This window comes from Malaclemys terrapin, chromosome 2 (genome assembly GCF_027887155.1).
Source record: "Malaclemys terrapin pileata isolate rMalTer1 chromosome 2, rMalTer1.hap1, whole genome shotgun sequence".
In the NCBI taxonomy this organism is placed as follows: domain Eukaryota; kingdom Metazoa; phylum Chordata; order Testudines; family Emydidae; genus Malaclemys; species Malaclemys terrapin.
In genome coordinates this window covers 220463919-220488576 of record NC_071506.1, presented here as the reverse complement: position 1 = coordinate 220488576, position 24658 = coordinate 220463919, and the positions used below count along the sequence as shown (strand labels likewise).

At 42.8% G+C, this 24658-nt stretch overlaps 1 protein-coding gene across 1 annotated transcript in view; it reads left to right on the top strand.

Moving 5' to 3' along the window:
* Positions 1–10262: 10262 nt before the first annotated feature.
* KCNH8 (potassium voltage-gated channel subfamily H member 8) overlaps positions 10263–24658 on the top strand; it is a 355081-nt gene continuing 340685 nt past the window's right edge. The window contains exon 1 of the mRNA XM_054020303.1: positions 10263–10338. Coding sequence (XP_053876278.1) covers positions 10263–10338 — 76 coding nt within the window. The remainder of the gene's footprint in view (positions 10339–24658) is intronic.

The window sequence follows — 24658 nt, the reverse complement described above, 5'->3', positions numbered from 1 at the left end:
GGCAGGGGGCTGGAGGGATATGCCCCGCTCCTGTCCCATTCCCCAAGGCCCCACTCCTGCCTCCCTTCCCTGCCTCCTTACCAGTCTGAGCAGTGAGGGCGCTGGAGCTGCTCTTCTTCCCTCCCTCGCAAGGGCCATCGGCGGCAGAGAGGGAGAGGAGGCGAGGCTCCCTGCAGCACGCTGGGGGAAGAGGCGGGGGAGGGGGAAGCTTGGCTGCCGGCGGAGCCTACTGTACAGCAGCAGACGGCAGGAGCAAGCTTGCTTCTGTCCCCTGCTCTTGCCAGACAGAGCGGTAGCCGGGGGGTGGAGAAGAGAGGGCTGGGTCGGGCAGGATTTTTAATGGCACGCTGCTGTCTGCCGGGGTCCGGCTCAGCCCACTGCCGGGGTTCAGCAGCAGGCTGAGCGGGACTCCGGTAGGCAGCAGCATACCATTAAAAATCAGCTCGCGTACCGTCTTTGGCACGCGTGCCATAGGTTGCCGATCCCTGTATTAAAAGAAAAGCAGTGGGAAGACTTCTAGCATTTATTGAACAGAAAGCATGGCATATTTTTAGCTGTGTGGAATGCAACAAGATCCTCCATGTCAGTGCTATCTTGTTGTATGCCACCATAAAACATGTAGGTGTTGTGTGACATGCCTTTCAGCTGACAGCAGAGGAATGGTGGAACTCTGGAATCTTGGGTTCTATTCAAAGCTGTGGATGGGAGTGTGCTCTCAGGGGCTCGGACTCTTCCACCTATTTCCCCCATTCTTATAGTGGGAATTGTTGGGCAATCTTAGTGTTACCAGCTCAGCTTCTAACAAGGATGTGTAAATTCCCCATTATTAAATATGCTCCTGAACAGGGTGTTCTTTAAACTACCCAGGCCAAATCTTCAGCTTGTGTAAATTGGCATAACTCCTTTAACTTCACTGGAGCTACACTGATTTACACCAGTAAAGGAACTTCGTGGATCTAATTCTGCACCAGTTTTCAAAATGTGGTTTACATGGGATATAAATCTAGATAAACTTTGGCCCAGATTGTCCCTCATTTGACAGACGTTTAATTGCAAGCTGATCAGATGGATGAAATGCAAAGTATGCAGCTTTATTATTATACATGTTCTATTGTTGACATATTTAATTAAAAAGAAAAAAGCTCAGAGTGGTAAAGAGCAGTGGTCACAGAGGTGTGCTTAGTGCTGCACTGTGATACAGTAATATTCCTAACAGGCACTATTTCAGATTACATTAGCTATTTCACGGCAGATGAATGGCGGGTTGCCACTTCCTTGGCCTTTTCTAATATTTTTAGACTCTTACCTAGTGCTCTCTCTCCCCTTGGGGGGGCCCATGTTAGCAAACAAGTAAGCAGGTGGAAAATTCAAGCACAAAAGGATGTCGTAGGTAGACCTTTTGGATCAGTAATTAGATATTTTTTGTTAATTATTTTCAGTTGCATGGTTGCAGCAGTAGGTAGGGTCAAATGTTTGTGCTGTGAAAGCAGAAAGCAGCTCCTAAATTGTTACACTGCAAGATGATTCATAATGATTCACAATATTCTTCAAGGAATTTGAGAAGGAAATATGGTTCATATCCAGCATGGGTTATTTTCTGTGGGTCCAGACCTGAAGGAATGAGCAATGTCCCTGTAAAATTGTTTTGATCTTGTGAAAGTCTGATCAAACATAAGGAAGGTTTCCTTGGCCCTAACGTACTCAGGGACCAGAGCAGCTGCACAGCCAGATTACTGTTCCTGGGTATGGTGATCTACCTCATGCATCCCTCTGCTCCTTCATACCAGTCTTGTGCAAGACTTGCTCACCATACCCCTGTTTCTGGGTAATCAGTGTTGCTTAATAGAAAAGTATGTAATGCATTAAATATAACACTTGTATTAAATTAGTGAATATTTGGGACCTTATCTCTAAGCTTACATTTTGTATATTGAACAATCTAAAGCAGTGGTTTTCAATATTTTTTCATCTGTGGACCACTAAAAATTTGCAAAAGGAGGTGCTGACCCCTTTGGAAATCTTAGACATAGTCTGGTGACCCCCAGATGCCTGCAGACCACAGGTTGAAAACCACTGTTCTATGGTAATATCAATCTTTTGCAGACCCCTTAGACATAGGCCACGTCTACACTTTCCGGTAGAACCGCACTGCTGCAATCGATGCAGCAGGTGTCGATTTATTGGGTCTGGTGAAAACATGCTAAATTGATGGGAGAGCGCTCTCCCATCGATTTGTGTACTCCATCTCCCCGAGAAGAGTAAGGGAAGTCAGCGGGAGAGCATCTCCTATCAATCCTACACAGTGTAGACGCCACGGTAAGTGGATCTAGCTACGTCGACTTCAGTTATGTTATTCACGTAACTGAAGTAGTGTAACTTAGATTGATTTACTGTGGCAGTATAGACCAGCTTATAGACTGCGGACTCTCAGAGGTCTCCAGAGTACAGAAAACCACTGATCTAAAGCAACAAACTTTGCTTGCTGGAATTATACTTGTAGTCTAAATTGTAAATGCCTGATTAACATGGGTTTACCGTGGTGAGACTCTGATGAACCTAAACTATAGCAATCCTATTAGACCCCAGTATATTATTTTTGGTGTAGTCTTTCTTTAAGTATCTGCTTACATTATGAACTCAGTAAAATGCTCAACTGCACTAATATAAATGAAGAGAGAAAGGAATGGAATGAAGTGTTTACCAAAAATAGTGATATAAGTATATAAACAGAAATGAAAATCAACTCTCCAAGTTACTCTTATTTTGCTATCTTTGATAGCAATATAAGTGAATGATCTTGTAAAATCAGCATCTAAGGATATTTACTACTCAACTTTAAATTTAATATAACAAAATGTAAAGTGAATTTGCTGATGGATAAGAATAAGATATAAATACTTTCTTTTGGATTTTGTCTGTTCATATACCAGGAAAGTAAACCCAAAAAGAGGGTAAATATTTGAATACCTAGTATGTGCAAAAAACCCAAAGGTTTCTGTATTAACTAAAGCAAAAGAGGTAATTCTCCAGGACCTGACAGCAGACTTTCATTTGTCTGCCCATCACATTCAACTCCCTTTTAAATACTCTAGGCCTCTTAGGGGCATGTCCACACTGCAACTGGGACATGTGATTCCCAGTGCGGGTAAACAGACTTGTGCTAGCTCTGCTCAAGCTAGCACACTAAAAATAACGGTGTGCTAGCTTGATATGTGACATGGGTTGTGCCTCATGCTAGTTGCCTGAGCTTGGACCTTGGGGGAGGAGGGGGCTTGAACTTGGCTACTAGCCACAATGTCCACACTGATATTTTTAGCATGCTAGCTCAACCAGATCTAGTGTGAGTCTGTCTACCTATGCTGGGAATCGCACCTCATAGCTGCAGTATAGACATACCCTTATTCTTTGCTTTCTTGACCTTCCTGTTCTCAGCACACTACTGTTTCAAGCTGCTAATTTATCTCATTTGAGCTATTCCATACTTACTGCTTTCCTATCCTTTTGAAACTTTTTGCATTTAAAACTCTGATGTAAGTATCAGATTGACTTCATTGGGATGACTCTTTTTAGTAAAGGGTTGTGGAATCAGTCTCAGTTGATTTCAGCCCAACGTGCAAAATAGAATGCCAGTGCCAGCACTAATGCATTTCCACCTCTTACCTGTTCTTTCCTGTGTCCCACTACCCTCTAGTAGTTCAATGACTATTTTTCATGTGTATCTACCTTTTTAACTATTTGATCAGCTCTAGTAGTAACTGCAAGTTCTAATGGTTGTTCTGAGGCATATGAAATGAGTTTGTGGTCTAAGTCCAGTTCCTAGTTGTCCACAATACAAAAGTCATGGTCATAATTGGCACTATTTTTATTACTGGTATACTACTATTTATATCATGGTAGCATCCACAATATGTTATGCACTGTTCAAGCATGAAGTGTGATACACTATCTGCCTATATTCCCCGTCCTCTGCCCTGAAGGACTCATCATCCAGGAGACCTTTGTCAATTTCAACTGAGAGGCCAAAGAATGAATGATATTAAAGATGAAATATTCTCTCTCCCTCATATCTACTCTCTCTAAAACAGGGCAAAGGCACATAGATGATGCAGTTTGCATTGCAACTGCCAATGCTATTCCTCTAGCTAGTTGCTAGAGGGACTTCAGTCACTATGACACTCAGTCCTTCACCTTTCACCAGAAATGAATTAATGTTTGAAGCATGCAGGAGAGGTTGCCTGGCAGGTGTTAGTAACGTCTGTATTTTCATGTCAATATAGATTTTTTTTTTAAAAAGTGCCTTGGTTAGGCTTTTCAATGACAGGATTTGTTTTTTACCTTTTACCCTTGTTTTCATTAGGCAATCATTGTGGATTCTTTAGGAAGCTCTGCTACCCTTCACTGAATGGGGCTGGTCCAGAAGATGCTGTGAAACCTACAGTTGCCCAGGCCCCACAGGTCACGGAGACCCCAAAACTAGCACAGTGTTTACTGCTGCAGTGCCATGTGATGTGAAATACCATATGAGATACTATAAGCTGGCAGAGTTCTCTAATTATGACAACTTGACTTTTCTAGATAATCAGGACATCTGTCTGTCACGGTGCTGGCTGGTGCAAAATGTAGGAAACTTCCATCCATTATATTCTAACTCCCTCCACAAACACACACATGAGTTGTGGACAAATTACTTATTCTCTCTCCTGACACCCCTCCTTCTCCACTGTACCCTGATTTGCATGATATAGGAGTTTGGGGCAGATGGAGGGAGAAAGTCACAGACTGAATCTTGCCTCTTACAGAGGCAACTTGATGTGAACTATTTTGCAAATTGCAAGGGCCACAGATTTACTTCTACTTTAGCAAAGGGGCCTTTCTGCTGCCCATGATGAGTATGTGAAATCTAGTTTGGACTGAGATCTGCACCCAACTTGGGAGACAATATTCAGTGATTAAGAGAAATGAAATGTTACTTATAGTGTAACACCTACTTAAGTGGAGTATATAGGCCTAGTCTAGGAGACCTTGGATACTTTCATCTGAGGGGCCAAAGAAACAATTTTGACACAGGGAAGTAACAATGGCTCAAATTTTCAGTTTGCATAGTTTTTAATACTAAAGTACCCTGCTCGTGCCTGGTGTGAATGAGAATCTATACTAATCTACCATCCATCTGAAGTTTAGTCAATCAACTATTGTAGCTAATGATTCATCAGGATGTTGAAGGCTTTTAAGGTGACAGCAGGTAACTGTAGGACAGAGAGTGTCTCTACTCCCGTAGATTCATAGATTCTAGGACTGGAAGGGACCTCGAGAGGTCATCGAGTCCAGTCCCCTGCCCGCATGGCAGGACCAAATACTGTCTAGACCATCCCTGATAGACATTTATCTAACCTACTCTTAAATATCTCCAGAGATGGAGATTCCACAACCTCCCTAGGCAATTTATTCCAGTGTTTAACCACCCTGACAGTTAGGAACTTTTTCCTAATGTCCAACCTAGACTTCCCTTGCTGCAGTTTAAACCCATTGCTTCTGGTTCTATCCTTAGAGGCTAAGGTGAACAAGTTTTCTCCCTCCTCCTTATGACATACCTCCCTCCTCCTTATGACATATAATACCTGAAAACTGCTATCATGTCCCCTCTCAGTCTTCTCTTTTCCAAACTAAACAAACCCAATTCTTTCAGCCTTCCTTCATAGGTCATGTTCTCAAGACCTTTAATCATTCTTGTTGCTCCTCTCTGGACCCGCTCCAATTTCTCCATATCTATTTTAAAATGCGGTGCCCAGAACTGGACACAATACTCCAGCTGAGGCCTAACCAGAGCAGAGTAGAGCGGAAGAATGACTTCTCGTGTCTTGCTCACAACACACCTGTTAATACATCCCAGAATCATGTTTGTTTTTTTTGCAACAGCATCACACTGTTGACTCATATTTAGCTTGTGGTCCACTATAACCCCTAGATCCCTTTCTGCCGTACTCCTCCCTAGACAGTCTCTTCCCATTCTGTATGTGTGAAACTGATTTTTCCTTCCTAGGTGGAGCACTTTGCATTTGTCTTTGTTAAACTTCATCCTGTTTACCTCAGCCCATTTCTCCAATTTGTCCAGGTCATTTTGAATTATGACCCTGTCCTCCAAAGCAGTTGCAATCCCTCCCAGTTTGGTATCATCCGCAAACTTAATAAGCGTACTTTCTATGCCAATATCTAAGTCGTTGATGAAGATATCTCATAGACTTTAAGGTCAGAAGGGACCATTATGATCATCTAGTCTGACCCCCTGCATGCTGCAGGCCATAAAACCGTCCCTACCCCTTCCCTGGACTCTGCTGTTGAAGTCCCCAATCCTGTTTTAGGTGACTTCAATCGGCAGAGACCCTCCTGCTAGAGATCCCTGCCCCATGCTGCGGAGGAAGGCGAAAAACCTCCAGAGGCTCGGCCAATCTGCCCTGGAGGAAAATTCCTTCCCGACCCCAAAAATGGCGATCAGTCAGACCCCGAGCATATAGGCAAGAGTCACCAGCCTGACCCCTGTCAGCCATTATACGATTTACCTACCATTGTTTGGTTTTCCTTGACTACTATGTTTTACCATTAAACCATTCCCTCCATAAATTTATCTAACTTAATCTTAAAACCAGACAGGTCCGTCGCCCCCACCGTTTCCCTCGGAAGGCCGTTCCAATATTTCACCCCTCTGACGGTCAAAAACCTTCGTCTAATTTCAAGCCTGAACTTCCCCACGGCCAGTTTATATCCATTCGTTCTCGTATCCACATTAGTACTAAGCTGGAATAATTCTTCTCCCTCCCTTGTATTAATCCCTCTAATATATTTAAAGATAGCAATCATATCCCCCCTCAGCCTTCGCTTTGTCAGACTAAACAACCCAAGCTCCTCTAGTCTCTTTTCATACGACAGGTTTTCCATTCCTCTGATCATCCTAGTGGCCCTTCTCTGCACCCGTTCCAGTTTGAGTTCATCTTTTTTAAACATGGGAGACCAGAACTGCACACAGTACTCCAAGTGAGGTCTCACCAGCGCCTTGTACAACGGGAGGGAACAGCGCCGGTCCCAAAACAGACCCCTGCGGTACCCCACTCGTTATGCCTTTCCAGCAGGATTGGGAACCATTAATAACAACTCTCTGAGTACGGTTATCCAGCCAGTTATGCACCCACCTTATAGTAGCCCCATCTAAATTGTATTTGCCTAGTTTATCGATAAGAATATCATGAGAGACCGTATCAAATGCCTTACTAAAGTCTAGGTATACCACATCCACCGCTTCACCCTTATCCACAAGGCTCGTTATCCTATCAAAGAAAGCTATGTTCCATTTAAAAAACAAGCTGGGAGCTCCCTGTTGCTGAGCCCCAGCAACACAGCTGGGACCCACCAGTGTTTCCCATGGGCTTCCAATAGAAGGAGGATTGGCCGGATTAATGTAATCTCTGCAAAATACTGCTGTATTTGCAATGCCAAGGTGCGGTTGTCATGGACAGGCTTTATGCTGTGCAATAAAATCAATGCATCAGCACCCTCTTACCCCATGAATCTTCCTCATCAATCCTGCTGCAAAGAACATATTTGACCCTTTTGTGCCCCCACCCATGGTACTTCTCTTAGGGAGTGAGAAACCAGATCTTATCTGCATTGTCAAAAGGAAGGGAGGCCACAAAGAATTAGGAACTGCCAGAAATAAAAATAAAAGAGGCAAGAGAAACACTGTGAAATAATGAAAGCCAGAACCCTCTGTTTAATGCACAGGGATTTGAAAACCTAACCTTGCTTACCTCCTGGTGAACCTCTTTGGGGACTGAAAGAACAGAGAGATGTTTTGCCACCACAGCTGCTACAGTAAATGACATGACTTTACTCTGGGGAGTAATACTAGGCAACAATCAAACAGCAACACAGCCTGAGCAAATCACTAGTCTCAACAGAGGAGTGGCTTTCATGCATGCCAATATCACTCCCTTCACTCCCCTTTTCTCTCTAGCACATAAACTTGTCATTCTGTGCTGTGACATGCATCTTCACACTTTCTTTCCTTTTCTTGTTAAAAGGGTTGCTTTTTTTCAGGTTAGGCAGAACTCCTGAATCACAGGTTGGGAGATTGTCAAAAAGAATCTAAAAACACTATATAGGAAAACAAAACCAATCTCTAGGGTCTATAGTAGTCCCAAAATGCATACAACTCATTTGAGATTGTCCTGCTGTTAGAATGTGGATAAACTCCTGATCTTATGGACCTCATAGTTTCATTTATTTATACACAAAAATCTTAAATGTTTGTTCTTTTTTCTAAATAGGATCCTGTGCTTTGTCTTGCAAAGTTATTTCCCACAAAATTATGGCTCAAACTATTTAGTGTGGCACAAGGATACAATCAAGGAAACAACATTTAAAAAAAAAAAAACCCTTCACAATAATTAAAAAATGCAGTGTATAGGGAACTAAAATGCATTTCTTACAAGGCAGTAAGTGAGGTGAGCAACAGCAACAAGGAAGTCACTCTCTTATTAAGAGATTAATAAGGCAAATTAAAAGGAGAAGGGGGGTCTGGGTAAAAGGCAGACCCTGCCAAATCTTCCCAGTTTTTGGATCCAGCCCCACAAATTGCACTACCTAAATGGAGAACAAGTCTAGCGTCTCCTGTTGGTCCAAAGTGATTCACACCATGAAGCATCTAAGTGCAACAGTGCTGCAAAAATGACAATCCAGAACCCGGTTTTGCCAATTTTTAGCCCATCTCCCCAACTTTTCTGCAGAAAAAGAGAAGAAACGTAGACACCTCTCACATACAAATCGGGGGAAAGAGAGATTCAGGCACCCAATGCATCTTGGTTCAATAGAACCTCAGTTATCTGGATCCTGCCAGCTTTTGCCTACACCACCCAAGTCCCATGGTTATCTATTTCCACTGCACCTGGCTCTGATGTTCTTGTGAGCAACAGCACTGCAGAACTCAGATCCAGTGTCCCAGTGGACCCAGCTGGATTCAATTTCTGGATACACATTTTTGCAACATTGATATATCACAATACATTGGGGTTGAGACTACTCTAGGGGAGTAGGAGAAACTGTATACCCATTCAGTTTAGACAGTAAAACCAGAAGGGATGCAGCAAAGAAAATAGGTGGATCCAGCAGGTACTGTTGCCAAATTAGAGTTTTTGCAGCTTTCTGTACTAGACTGTGTACATGGGGGAGGGAGTCAGACCTTTTAGGAGGAATAGTAGCAGCAACACTTATTCTCTCTTTTAATGGTACAATTTGAAGGTTTGGGCCAAAAATTGGCAGGCTCCCGATGCTGGGTTTTTGCAATACTGCTATTCAGGGTCTACGTTTTTAAGGTGTAGTTTGGAATTGGAAGCCAGAAAGTGGGAGGATTTAGGTATTTGCAACAATACGGTGGGTTTTTTTTTGAGGGGGGGGGGGACACTGGATTTTTTGGGGTTGAAATGGAGTCTATAGTCTTATGTTCTATTTAGGCAATAGAACTAAAAGGATTGAGACCAAAAAACCGCCTGGAAACAGGTTTTTACAGCTCTATTGTGTTGGGGTTCATTACAGCCTGGATTTTATTGGTGAACTTGTTCTTTAAGCTCTCTTTCTCTTTCTCTATATGACTGGTGGAGGGGGTGTGACTGGCTGGATGCGGGAGCCTCAGCTGTTACCTTTCCGCTAGAAGGTGGAGTATTGTCAGATGAACGCACACTCAACGTGCACCCCAGTCATTTGCAATCCCAGCTGCCCTTAGCATCCTCCCTTACCCCCAGCCCACCTTTTGTCCTGGGACTACGCCCCTTCTGCCCAGGTGGCCCGCCACACACGCCAGCCAGAGGCTCCCGGCTCCGAGGAAGGGCTGAACAAAGCGCCTTGAGTGCAAACAAACAACCCCCGAACCACGCGCCCGCCACCCCACGCGGCTGCGGCTCCCGCGTCGTGCAAGGAACCTCCCCCGCCCCCACACATACAAACCCCTCCCCAGGTCTCTCTCACCAGCCAATCCGGGGGGGAATGGAGCGCGCGGCGGCTGCTAGCGGGCGCAGCTGGCGGGCGGGAGCTCCGGCAGCTGGTGGAAGGGGGGAGGCGCCGAGCTCTCTCGCTAGCCTGTGTGTGGCCGGGGAGACGGGCGCTTCCCGGGTTCGGCGAAGTCGCAGCGGCCCGCGCTCCCCCCGCCCTTTGCACTTTCTTTGCGAGCCGCCCTCCCGGACAAAGTTTGATGGAGAATTTCGCACCGCGCTGGAAAGATGCCGGTGATGAAAGGATTGCTGGCCCCGCAGAACACCTTCCTGGACACCATCGCCACTCGCTTCGACGGCACGCGTGAGTCGGGGGCAGCGGGAGCGTGGTGGCCCCTTCCCATCCCTGCTGGGGGGCTGCCGGGGAGAAAGAGGCAGAGCTGGATGTCGGTCCGGCATTGCATGCACCCCTCTCCCCTGGTTGTGGCGGTGCGGCTTGGCAGCGGGGGGCGGGGTGGCTCTCAGCCCCTGGCTGGGAGGTGTCCCTGGTGTGCTGGTGTCGGCTGGGGCAGCTCGCCAGTTACCAGGAGACCGGGCTGCGTTTGGTGTCTCTTTGGGAACTTGCAGGGTTATTCCCGGACTGCGGTCCCGGCCGCTCCCAGCTGTTCTCTGCATGGAAGTTGTAGGCTCAGGCTGCTGCTTCCCGGGGCTTTCTGCCCCTCTCAGCCGCCCTCGTGCCGGCTGCGTGGTGCCGTGCAGCAGGTGCAGTGTCGTCCCGTCCCCCCCCGAGAGTAGGGAGCGAGGAGAGATGCAGGCTTCAGACTCGGGATGTGGCTTTGAAAATCTTTTTTTTTAAATCTCTTTGACAAGATTTAAGCCTTTAATCAGGTTTTGTGTTGGCCAGACAGCTGTGCAGGGGGTTGTTCAATGAATGTCTGCGGCGGTTGGATGAATGAGTTTGGTATCGGAGTTGTGATTTCAGGACCCTGGACAGGTCCTGCTCCTCTCCCTTTGCGCGTCACTTACCTTCCAGCTGCTCTGACTTTTATTTAGTCTTACCACTTGCACCCAATTTCCTGCCCCCTTCCCTCCCCTCGGCTCTTACTGCTGCTCGGGTCAAGCCTGCTCAGCGGTTCCCTTGCGATGGGCTGCATCAATCTGTGGAGTTTGTTCAGGTGCGGGGAAATAATTTGCGACTGGAGGCGCTAGGCTGTTGTTTAGGGGCTCCCTGTACCTAATGAGATGTTAGTCGTTATTTTTTAAACACGCAACGGGGGAGAAAACGTTTCGCCAGCGTAAATCTATTTTTCTTGGGGGTGGGGAGAAATCTGAAACGATTCATACTGGAGTGAAAATAAAATCTTTAAACTCATTTAACTTAATTTTTCATTTTCTGCCAAACATTTTGATGTTTATATACTTTTAATCTTGTATCTATTGGCGTATTTTTATTACTATTTTGGTGTTAGTGTGAGATGAAAGAACTGAGCTCAGTTACTATATCAACAAATTGTAAAATCTCAAGACACATAGTCACACAAATAACTGCACGGAAACCTAAAATCACGTTACAACTGTCTCTCTAGTCTGAAGGTAGCTTGAAAACATGATTAAAGGCTGCTTTAAATCTATATTCCATTATAAAGTAACTCTTAGAGTATGCCTTAAAGAGCTATATCTATTTTGTTAGTGTATATATCACAATATTCCAAATCCCCCCCCCTCCTTTTTTTTCAGTTAAAGTTTACAATCAACTATCCAGGTGTTATTGAGGAGGTTAATTCTTGCAGTTTTAATGTTGTAAGGTTTTTGTACGTGATACTGTCACTTGATTGAAAAAATAATTCCCCTTTGCTGTCTGCTTAGAAACTCCCTACAATGGCTTCCAGTTCAAAGGACTGACCGCAGTGTGTGAGGAATTTACTAAAAAAACACTTCGGAGATCATTTATTTTGGGAGGTTCAAATTGGCTAAACTCCCTACTAGTGATATATAGGCTTTTAATTATTTACACCTTACTATAAGAATAATTTTATTGTCTGTGTTAAGAATGACACCTTAGAGTTTGGGATGTTTATTGGGTTAGTTGAATCTTAAGACTAAGCACAATTTCTCATTAATTTATACAGATTAAAAGAATTGCTGCTTAAATTTAGCTGTTCTGTTCAATCCCCTATCCTTTCTGGCGGCAATATGTAAAACAAAAGCATTAAAAGACATATATCTGGCCCTTATTTGAGGTTTTTAAGAAGTCAAGTTTTGTATGAGACCTGAAGAAGAGCTGTGTATAGCTCCAAAGCTTGTCTTTCTTGCTAACCGAAGTTGATCCAATAAAAGAGATTACCTCACCTTCCTTGTCTCACTAATGTTTTTGGAAGGCTTTTAATAAATACATTAAGTATGACATCTTAGTGAATACATTCTGAAGTTTTTATTGAGGAAAAAAATCTACGTGACTAACTTATTTTAAAATAAGTTAAATATTAACAATTAATAAACTTTCACACACAGTAATACACTTTTGCACAAAGTAATGGGAAACATATTCTTGATGTCTCTATTGAGGAAAATCCCCATTGGTTTCAGTGGAAGTTTTGCCTTTAAACAGGACTTTGGGATTTGGCTTCAATACCTGATAAACCGGCATTATTTAGAAGACATTACCATGGACAAATATATTTCTGCCTTTAAATGCTCCCAAAAATTCACAGCAGAAAGTCTTATAATTGGCTGTGTATTACTGAGTGGGACTGATTGGGATGGGACTACATGTGAAGAATCGTACTATTTGGTGTAAAGGGGGCAGCATCTGGCTCTTAATTTACAGATCCGTAGTTCTCAACCTTTCCAGACTACTGTACCCCTTTCAGGAGCCTGATTTGTCTTGCATACCCCAAGTTTCACCTCACTTATAAACTACATAATTTCAAAATCAGACATAAAAATACAAAAGTGTCAGAGCCACGCTTTTACTGAAAAATTGCTTGCTTTTGTCTGTATACAATTTTAGTTTGTGCTGACTTTGCTAGTGCATTTTATGTAGCTTGTTGTAAAACTAGCCAAATATCTAGATGAGTTGGTGTACCCCCTGGAAGATCTCTGTATATGCCCAGGGGTACATATACCCCTGGTTGAGAACCACTGAGATAGATAATGCATTTTTATATTATTCAAATATATCAATTAAAACAAATAACATAAGTTATTAAACTATATCTTTCCTTGAAGAATGATAATATAGATCAAGTGCATAACATGATACAATTTTAAATCTGCAAAAATAGTTTTTTCACTTTGAGGCTGATTTGATATGATCTAGTTGGCTTTTCTTAAATCTAAAATTTAATTTGCAAAGTACTTATTCCTGTGGTGGTTTAACTAGATTTTTTTTATATAGGAAAAAAAATGCTGTCTTGTAAAGTCTAGCGCAAGCTCTGGGCCCAAATCTGCAAACTCTTAAGCAAGTGAGTAGGGTTACTCACCTGAGCAGTGTAGTAATATCAATGATACTGCTAGATTAAGAAAAGTTACTCAATGTGTAACTCTTTATGGGATCAGCCCTTTGTGTTTTTAAATATGATTATACATTTTATTTTGGGGTTGACATTCAATATTTAACACAGGATATGTTACATAAACTACTTTTGATTTCAGAAGTGATGATATTCTGTTATAAATATTTTTCTGCATGTTTTGTTACAGTAATGATGTCTGTAGTTAACAGACCTCCTTTTATTTTAAGCCTTTGGGAAGGATATATTTTTGTTGTCATCAATGATAGACTAATCCACCAATGCATCTTTAATCCAGAGGAGAATTAATTCTAATTCTGGGCAACAGTGCAGAAAAGGATTCCAGAAAACACTGGAAAATATGCTTCACTTCACATAGAACTTTATGAATGAGTTTTCATCATAATATTTCTCTTGGTTTTAATGTTGTACCAACTTACCCATATCATGAAATACACTGTGGGGGGGGGAAAACAGAGAATCTAGAACATTTGTAGATAATGTGCACCCTCAAACATCAATGTTTAGTTTTATTATGTACTTTAGATTCTCAGAACTTTCATGGTCATCATAATTTTAGTTGTATTATAACATCTGTGTTAGACTGAAATATAGACAGTGATCATCAAACTATCGAATACATGTCAGTCACGGGGAGTCAGGGCACTACAGGAATTGCTCCATCCCTGATCCCCTGACAACACATTTATGCCCAAAAGCAGACCTCCTGCTGCCTCACATGCAAAGCAGGGCTTGCACACCTGGAGAAATAGGCTGCTCCCCTTAAGGTGTGTAGTACAGGCATGCTCCCTCTGCATTCTGGAAACCTCCTGATGTTTCCCATGTGGTGCTGTCCCTTCATATTGTCACTGTCTTGAGGCTGTGCCTAGTGGGCACATAAAAACTGCCATATTGGATCAGACTAATGGTCCTTCTAGCCCAGTTCCCTGTCTTCCGACAATGACCAATGCCAGGTGCTTCAGAGGCAATGACCAGAACAGGTAATCATCAAGTGATCCATCCTGTCACCCATTCCCAGCTTTGGCAAACAGAGGTTAGGGACACTTTAGAGCATGGTTTTGCATCCCTGCCCATCCTGGCTAATAGCCATTGAACTTATCTAGTTCTTTTTTGAACCCTGTTTAAAACCCACAATTTGAACCCCACAATCTAGTAAAGCTCTCAGGAATTTCTCCACAAAACACTTTTTTAATTGGAAAATACTGATTCATCAAAACTAAAACTTTTGTGAGAAAGAGAGGGTTAGTTTTGACCAGGGCCGACTCCAGGGTTTTGGCTGCCCCAAGCAGCCCCCCCGCCCCCACACACACACACAAAAAGCTGCGATCTGCGGCAGCAATTCGGTGCAAGGTCCTTCGCTCCTAGTGGGAGTGAGGGACCGTCCGCTGAATAGCTGGACCTGCCACCCCTGTCCAGAGTGGCCGCCCCAAGCACCAGCTTGCCAAGCTGGTGCCTGGAGCCGACCCTGGTTTTGACAAATGTTTTTAGAGGAAAAAAAAGTTTAAAAAGATTTGATATTTTCAAAACAAGTAATTTTGATACTTTAAACAAGAAAAAATCCAGTTCTCTGGTTCAAAATCTTTCAAATTTGGAATTTTAAGCTCATTATAGTTTATTTTTAGTAATAAATGGTTGACATCAAAATAAAACATTTAGTTTTTTTCAGATTTTTATCTCTTTGAACTTTTTTCAGTCTTTTGACTTTTTTTGGTCCTGTCTGTGATGGGATTTCCCCGCCCCCGCATTTCAATTTTTTACAGATTTCAAAAACTGTTTCCCAGAAGCTCTACAATCTAGACTATATATTAGAAAAAATTTCCCATCAGCGCCTGATGTTGCTGCCGCTTCTGTTGTGGATTTTTATGCTACTTTCTTGTGGAGCAAGGTTAAACTACATTTTAGTAAATGGACATGCCTAACTAAATTGTGCAGAAAACACACTATTTCTCAGTGTGATTTTTACTCCCTAAAACCTCTCTAAAGATGAAAATCTGGAATTTTATAGTTGTTTTTCAGTGCTTTCTGTACCAAATGTTTTCAAATTCTAAATTAAATACACCTCTACCCCGATATAACACTGTCCTCAGGAGCCAAAAAATCTTTATAGGTGAAACTGCGTTATATCGAACTTGCTTTGATCCACCAGAGTGCGCAGCCCCTCCCTCTTCCCCCCCGGCCCCCGCTTTATATCTGAATTCGTGTTATATCTGGTCGCGTTATATCGGGGTGGAGGTGTATGTTTTTCCCCTGATTGCTAGCTCTGTAAACTGAATCTAGGATTTGAGTCAAGCTTGCTTACCATTAACTAACTGATAATGACCTCTCTGTAGGAGAACTTACACCTTCAGTTACACTGTTTTCTACTTACAACTTGATTGACACACATGCAGACTCATTATTGTCAACATGTTGGTAAACAAGAAAGAATAGATTCCAGCTCTTAGGTTAGGTTTTGATTTGCTAGCAGGAATAAAATGCAGTAAAAAAAATTTTTCACTAAATGTGGGGAATGAGGCTACTGTGTGTATTATTTTTACAAATCTCATGTGCCACTCAAGTTATTTGATATTAACTTGCTTGACTGACAGGAATTAAATCAAAAAAGGCTGTTAAGGGAGAAATCCACAGGAAATGAAACTATGAAAGATATAAAAATCTTTGAAGAAAGGTGGCTGGGCCATCAATGGGGAAGAAACTACCTATCTGGCTTTGTGCCGGCTAGAATGGTTTACTGTTCCCAAGCCTAAAACCTGTTATCAAAGAGGATCTAAACCCTCAAAGATGTAAAAGGGGCTGCCTAGTTGTTTGTCAGTGAATAGGTGACAGGCTGGCAAAGTCGTATGAAGTGAGGTAGAAAATGCAGCTGGGGCAGTCTGTTTCTCTCTGATATAGGGTTAGCTGAGCTGAGGGGAACTTACAAAGGTGTAAATCATATCCATGTGTGTAGGCTTTTTATTGTGTTAACCCATTTTCCTAAATGCTTTCTACTTTTGAGGAATTAATAAATGATGCTTTGTTTTGATTATGCTATCTCTGTGTCACTGCGAAGTATACTGTTAGAGGCTCCTCAAGGAAAAATATTGTGTACCAAAGTTGAACTGGGCCTGTCTCATTAACATGGCAGGAAGCCAGGTCTATGCCACAGTTCACCCTGTAGCCATGATGTGAAAATCAATACACATGATTTTGAATATAGAGAAGAGGCCAGATCTTGGCCCCAAGTCTGGCTGCTTGTGCTACTCTGGCACTGATAGCTGAGATGCCATCTTAACCAGCTACCTGTGCATCCTCTCAGTGTGAGTTGCTTGATGTCATAGGGTTGCTATGTCTGGCTAATCCCTGGCTACTGTTGCCAGCAAACATAACTTCGAGCAACCCTTAGTCTGACCTAAGCTGTTGCTTGAGACCAGCCTGGATGCTTCAGGATCAAAAGGATGTAAAGGTGACTTAAAGCTAGGGTGACCAGATATCCCATTTTTAAAGGGACAGTCCCATTTTTGGGGACTTATTCTTATATAGGTGCCTATTACCCCTCACCCCATCCCGTTTTTTCACAGTTGCTATCTGATCACCCTACTTAAAACCACCTTTACTTCCTAGTTGCTGAGCTGCACCAGCTACAGAAGGGCTAGTCCTGAGGATTTGGTGCAAGAAGCATCTGTTACATAAAAATCGCACCTTTTTACTTGTTGCATTTCAGAATAGAGCTGTGCTTTAAAGAAGGCTCTTTCATTTACATTGGATTCTGAGGTGATTTTTCTTCATAAAATATTTATTTGAATTAAGTTAATTTATTTTGTCTTGTTTTGTCTGAGACTAGAATTAATTTAGGAGTGGAGGAGAGTCATTCAACAACTGACTAATTTTGCAGAATTGTATAATTATTTATTTGGGGCCCAATCCTCAGCTGTGACCAGGTGACACCACACAATTGAAGAGGTGCCAAAGTGGCTCTAAGGTGGTGTCTCAGTCCAGGGACATCTCCTCTTTGGTCAGGTTCCCTGGAAGAAGTTACAGCAGCCTCCTGCACTGGGGCCAATGACCTCAAGAGGTTGTCATGGCAGTTGGGGATGATCAGTGTGTATAGAAGATCCAGCCTTGCTCCCTTTCTTCTCAGCAATGCAGGGGTAAGGGCTGGTGCATGAGTTGCCACGACTGAGGAGCCTTCATCATGCAGTCAGGTAAGATGACTTCAGGACAGCTTTCCACTGGAGCTGTACACAGCTGTCCTCCTACAGAGGAGGATCTGAACCATAGTTCTTTGCACTTCTAAAGCATCTCTTAAAGAGTTTTACAAACAATAACAAGTGAAACCTCACATCACACGGAGGAGGTAAATAATATTGTCCCTATTTAACAGGTAATTGGAGAAGAGAAGCAATGTGAGTAAGATTCAGTAAAAAGTGAGTGGGAGAGCTCAGACTAAAAGATTCCTGATGCCAGTTCTGTACTCTGACCGTTAGTCAACACTAGCATAAGAATGCTGAGTCAGACCAGTGGTCCATCTAGCCCAGTATCCTGTCTTCTGACAGTGGCCAATGCCAGATGCCTCAGAGAGAATGAAAAGAACAGAGCAATTATCAAGTGATCCATTCCCTGTCATCCAGTCCTGGCTTCTGGAAGTCAGAGACTTAAGCATGGGGTTGTGTCCCTGACCATCTTGGCTAATAGCCATTGATGAACCTATCCTCCATGAAGTTATCTTATTCTTTCTTGAACCCAGTTATATTTTTGGTATTCAAAATGTCCCCCGGCAACGAGTTTCACAGGTTGACTGTGCATTGTGTGAGGAAGTACTTCCTTGTATTGGTTTTATACCTATTGCCTATTAATTTAATTGCGTGACCCTTGGTTCTTGTGTTATGTGAAGGGGTCTTTCTTGAGTGGCAACAGCTAATTTAAACTCCATCATTTTGTATGTATAGTTGGGATTGGTTCCCAATATGCATTACTTTGCATTTATCAACATTGAATTTCATCTGCCTTTTTGTTGCCCAGTCACCCAGTTTTGTGAGATTCCTTTGTAACTTTTCATGGTCTGTTTTGGACTTATCTTTAGTAGCTTTGTATCATCTGCAAACTTTGCTATGTCACTGTTCACCCCTTTTCCAAATCATTTATAACCTGTTGAAGAGCACTGGTCCCAATTCAGGTCCTTGCGGGACCCCACTACTTACCTCTCTCCAATTGGAAAACTAGCCATTTATTCCTACTCTTTATTTCCTATCTTTTAACTAGTTACTGATCCATGAGAGGACCTTCCCTCTTAGGCAAGAAAATCAGTCATGGGATAAGACCTTTGGTGAGGGATCTTGTCAAAGGCTTTCTGAAAGTCCAAGAACACTGTATCAACTGGATCACCTTTTTCCACATGCTTGTTTACTCCCTCAAGGAACTCTAATAGATTGTTGAGGCATGATTTCCCTTTACAAAAGCAGTGTTAACTCTTTCCCCCAAAAAACATGTTGTTCTATTTATCTGATAATTCTGTTCTTTACTTAAGTTTCAACCAATTTGTCTGGTCCTGAAGTTAGGCTTACTGACCTGTAATTGCCAGGATCACCTCTGGAGTTTTTTGTAAAAATGGGTGTTGCATTAGCTATCCTCCAGTCATCTAATACAGAGGCTGATTTAAGTGATCGATTATATGTCACAGGAAGAGTGCTAAAATTTTGTATTTAAGTTCCTTCAGAATTCTTTGGTGTATACCGTCTGGTCCTAGTGATTTATTACTGTTTAGTTTTATCAACTTGATCTAAAACCTCCCCTACTGACACACAAATCTGGGACAGTTCCTCAGATTTGACACTTAAAACGAATGGCTTAGGTTTGGGAATCTCCTTCATATCCTCTGCAATGAATTTTTGGTATCGGTCTTAACTTAGGGCTTAACTTACACTACAGAGTTTAGTCGACAAAAGTTATATAGACAAGCAAAAAGCGCTATAATAAAAATCAATATTGCATGTTCATACCTGCTCCCTCTGTCAGCAGAGCACATCCACAGTTGGGGCCCTTTCATCAGCAGTGTGAGCAAGGCACTGTAGGTATCTATCCCACAGTGCAGCTCAACACCTTCTGCCGCTAGGTCTTGTGGGAAGGCGGAGTGGATCGCTGCACATCTTGGGACTGGGATCAATGTTCCATGATTCATTGTTTTCCATCCCAGCATTCCATGGGCTTCTGGCTTTCTTTCACAGCATTTTTCAAGGCCCTTGTTTGCTGTGCACCCCAACATCTTTGTGTGAAGGGATGAATCCCACACTGCTTTCCTGTGCTCTGATAACTGTCATTAAAACATCACGAATGGCACTGCAGTTAATCATGAAGTTCCTAACTGAACAAGACTCCCAGATGCCTGACATGGTGTGTGATATGGATAGGAGCAACTTAGATTTCTTTTGACATTCACGGAACAGCTACACATGGTGGACTCTCACTTTTGGTGGGAGGATTGTATTGTCATGCAGGTCTGGGATGGCAAGCAGTGGCTACAGAACTTTCGGATGTGGAAAGCCACCTTCCTGGAACTGTGTGCAGAGCTTGCTCCTGCACTGCAGTGCAAGGACACCAGAATGAGACATGACTTATCAGTAGAGAAACACATGGCAATCAGTGTGGAAGCTGGTGACTCCAGACTGCTACTGGTCAGTCACAAATCAGTTTGAAGTCAGGAAGTTGACCTTTGGGGCTGTGTTAATGCAAATGTGCAGGGCAACTAAACACATCCTGCTATGAAGGACTGTGACTCTGGGGAATGTGCGTGAAATAGTGGATGGCTTTGCAGAATGGGTTTCCCTAACTGGGGAGGGGTGATAGATGGCACACACATTCCAATTTTGGCACCAGACCACCTTGCGATGGAGTGCATCAATAGGAAGGGGTACTTCTCCATGGTGTTGCAGGTGCTTGTGGATGACCGTGGGTGTTTCACTGACATCAATGTGGGGTGGTCTGGGAAGGTACATGACGCACACATCTTCAGGAACACCGGCCTATATAGAAAGCTGCAAGCAGGGACTTTCTTTCCAGACCAGAAGATTACAGTAGGGGATATTGAAATGCCCATTTTGATCCTGGGAGACCCAGCATACTCTTACAGCCATGGCTCATTAAACCTTACACAGGAAACCTGTATAGCAGTAAGGAGTGGTTCAACAACAGGTTGAGTAGGTGTAAGATGATGATGGAATGCGCCTTTGGCAGATTAAAGGCATGCTGGCGGTGCCTTTATGGCAGATTAGATCTCAATGAGGATAATATATGCATGGTAATAGGCATGTGTTGTACATAATATTTGTAAATGTTCTGAATGTGCTGCAGGGGAGGGTGGGCATGCATCTGCTCAGTCTGCTTCATTTTTAAGGACTTCAGCATCTGCATTTGCTCCTCCATTACTTTAATCATCCGCACAGTAGCGTCCTTAATGAACTCCTGAATTTCTTTTCTGTCCTGTCTTTTGGCTTCCCTTCACTCTCTGCATTGAAAAACTGCAGTATCTCCTGGAACATGTCTTCTTTGCTCCATCTTGGGCACTTCCTTATCTGGCGGAGATGCTCGGCCGGTGTGCAGGCCACATCTGCAGAATCATAAGAAACAATGCACAGAAACATGATTTTTAAGTTCACACGCAGCATTGAAGCATAATCACTTTCTCACTGACCCTTGACAAGCTTACATCTCGGCAAACACCCAAAGCATGGCGTCTTGGCCTGGGTGGGAGGCACTCTACATAGGGAAAAGAGCACTCTGGAAGGGTTGTGGTGCAGCCAACTGGGAAAAAATTCTAAATTCTCCCACACTTTTCCAGAGGCAGGGGTCACAGTAGCAGACATCTCACTCCTAAGGGTAAGCAGGAAAGCAAGGGCACATCTATTACATGCTTGTGGCTTCTGCCCTGGTCCCTATGCTGCTCGCCTGTGTGCCGCTTTGGTCCCTGCACAAGTGATTGCCGAATGGCGTGGGAAAGCTTCCTACAATGGGGGAAGGAACAAAGCAGCTCTGCCAAGGAACCTTTGGCAGAAGATTTCCGAGTACCTCCAGGAAAGTTTCTAAGAGATCTCTATGGAGGATTCCTGTGAGATCATGGCATGCATCAACACCCTGTTTCGCCATATTGATTTGCTGCACAGGGAAATGTCTGGCACACAGAAAAACAGCTAACCTTGTACACTTCTATACATCTCTCCTGCTTCTTGCTCACTGGAGAGCAACTGCTCAGACTGGCTAGACACCTCTGGAGTGGGAAACAGATCCTGGCTGTCTGCACCACCGAGCAACCCTGCTCTGGGCTCCACATCAACGTCTAACTCCACCTCTTCATCAAGGACTTTGTCCTTTGGGTTAGGTCCTCTTTCCACCACCTCCAGGACCGCTGAAATATCCATGGGGCTCTTGGTGGTGTAGGTATGGTCGCCACTGAGGATCGTGTCCAGCTCCTTATAGAACCAGTAAGTCTTAGATGCAGCACCAGAGCGATGGTTTGCCTCCATCGTCGTATGGTACACATGCCTCGGCTTCTTTATGTTCGCTCTGCACTGCACTGTGTCCTCATCAAACCCCTTTTCGCAGAAGCCTCAAGAAATCTGCCAAAATTCCTATGGCTGAAGCCCAGCTGGGACTGTACAGCCTCCTCTCCCCAAATACTGAGCAGATACCAGCAGCTCCGCAGTGGTCCACATGGGAGAGCATTTGCTGCGTGAAGCTGGCATGGTCACCTGGGAAGATGCAATGAGACCTCTCCACACTGAGCAAACAGGAAATGGAATTTCAAAAATTCCCCAGGGCTTTAAACGGGGAGATTGTTTACCTGGCTGCAGGGCAGTGGAGTTCAAACTGCTGATCAGAGGGGTCAGGGTGGGCATTGTGGGACACCTCCTGGAGGCCAATTAAAGCGATTAAAATCAAGAGCAGTATCTGCACTGGCACTTTGTTGACAAAACTTTTGCACAAAGAGCCTTGCATCTCTCGTTGGGGTGGTTTTATTTTGTCGCCAAAATGACATTTTAGCTGCCAAAAGTCACATCGTAGTGTGTATGTTTCTACTGTTTTGTTGACCAGAAACTGCCTTTTGGTGACGCAACTCTGCAGTGTAGCCAAAGCCTTAATTTCTCCATAGTGGTCTTGTCATTCTTGAATAGTCTTTTAGCACCTTGATTGTTCAGTGGCCCCACTGATTGTTTGGCAGGCTTTCGGCTTCTGATGTACTTAATTTTTGCTGTTAGTTTTTGTGTCTTTTGCTAGTTGTTCTTCAAATCCCTTTTTGGCCTGACTAATATTACCTTTACATTTGACTTACCATAGTTAATACTCCTTTCTGATTTCCTAAATAGGATTTGACGCCCAGTTTTTAAAGGATGACTTTTTTTGCTTCTACCCACTTTTTTACTATGTTGTTTAGCCATGGTGGAATTTTTTTGATCCTCTGACTTTTTTTTTTATTATTTTATTTATTAGAGGCTCAAATTAAATGTGTGCTCAATTAGGGCTTTTTAAATAGCTTTCAAGCATTTCATTCTTGTGGCTGTTACTTTTAATTACTGTTTAAATAGCCTCCTCATTTTGGTGTAGTTTCCCTTTTTGAAGTTAAATGCTACTGCAAGGGGCATTTCCCCCCCCTACAAGGATGTTTGAATTTAATTACGTTATGGTTGCTATTACTGAGGGTTTCAGCTATATTTATCTCAGACCAGATCCAGTGCTCCACTTAGGACAAAATCAAGAACGGTCCTCTTGTGGGTTCAGGAGTAGCTGCTACAAGAAGCAGTCATGGATGGAGTCTAGAAATTTTATCTCTGCATTCCATCCTGATGTGACATATACCCAGTCAATATGGGGCTAGTTGAAATCCCCCATTATTATTGGGTTTTCCATTCACAGTAATTGTGAAATGCTAATCACTGCCACCATTCTGATCTGGCTATTCTCTTATTATTCAAGCCTGGAATTTCTATCTGTAGTGATTCTATGATACGGTTTGTGTCATTTAAGATTTTTACTATATTTGACTCTGCTTTTTTTCTACTTATAGTGCTACCCCCCACCAGCGCAACCTACTCTGTCATTCCTATATATTTTGTATCCTAGTATTACTGTGGGCCATTGGGTATCATCATTCCATCAAGTTTGTGATGCCTTTTATATCAATATCCTCATTCAATACCAGACGCTCAAGTTCACCCATCTTAGTATTTAGACTTCTTGCATTTGTATACAAGCACTTGTAAGACTTGTCAATATTTAATTGTCTTCCTTAATGTGATGTAATTGAATGGTACCCTTGTTCATTTGACTTTCTCTTCAGTTCCTACCTGTACTTTATCAACTTAGATTCTCCCCTTTACTAGGCTATGGAGTATTCTCTTTAATCCTCTCCTAAGGGATGTGTGTGTCCAAATCATGTGCTCCTCGGCACCTGTTTACTTTCCCCCAGTCCTTAGTGTTTTTTTTTTTTAAACTGCCTCTTGTATGTTTTAAATTAAGTTTGCTGTACCTTATTCAGTTGATCACAGTAGAACTCTATATCGATATTCTAAATCTAATAGAATGATTAGCATTCTTTACTACTCATAATGGTTGTGCTGTAGAAGAATAAAGAATGTCACATTTGTTCCTGATATAAGTTCACTGAAGTAAATGGAGTTACTGTAGAGGTGGGGCTACTCCGTTATTTGCTTTCTACTCCGTTATTTGCTTTGGAAGTTCTGGAGCAGATTTAAAAAGTAGTTCTAATTATAAATTAGACTCTTTTAACCTAACTTATTGCTGTGAGTACTCGTAATAATTTTATAAATATCATTCCTTTCATATGCAAAGCAGATGTGCTTAGGGCACTGACCAACATAACAAAATGATTAAAATATGATTAAAAATATCATAGTGCCTTCAGTACGCATAAAAAGGAAATCCGTTTGTGTGAGGTTGTGTTGTGCAATTATAACTAATTTGAGACTAAGAGCCTAATTTAAGTGTGACCTGCTTTCATTTGCAGTGCAGCACTACCTTGCCCTGCTGCTGAAAAAGAAAAGGTGGGAGGGGAAGAGAAGTCAAATTAAAATCTCCCTCTACAAATCTCAAAGCTCGCTCTCAAACTTCATATGGGAAAAACTTCCTTGATAGAAGGAAATTTCTGTTTTGTGGAGCTTCTCTGTG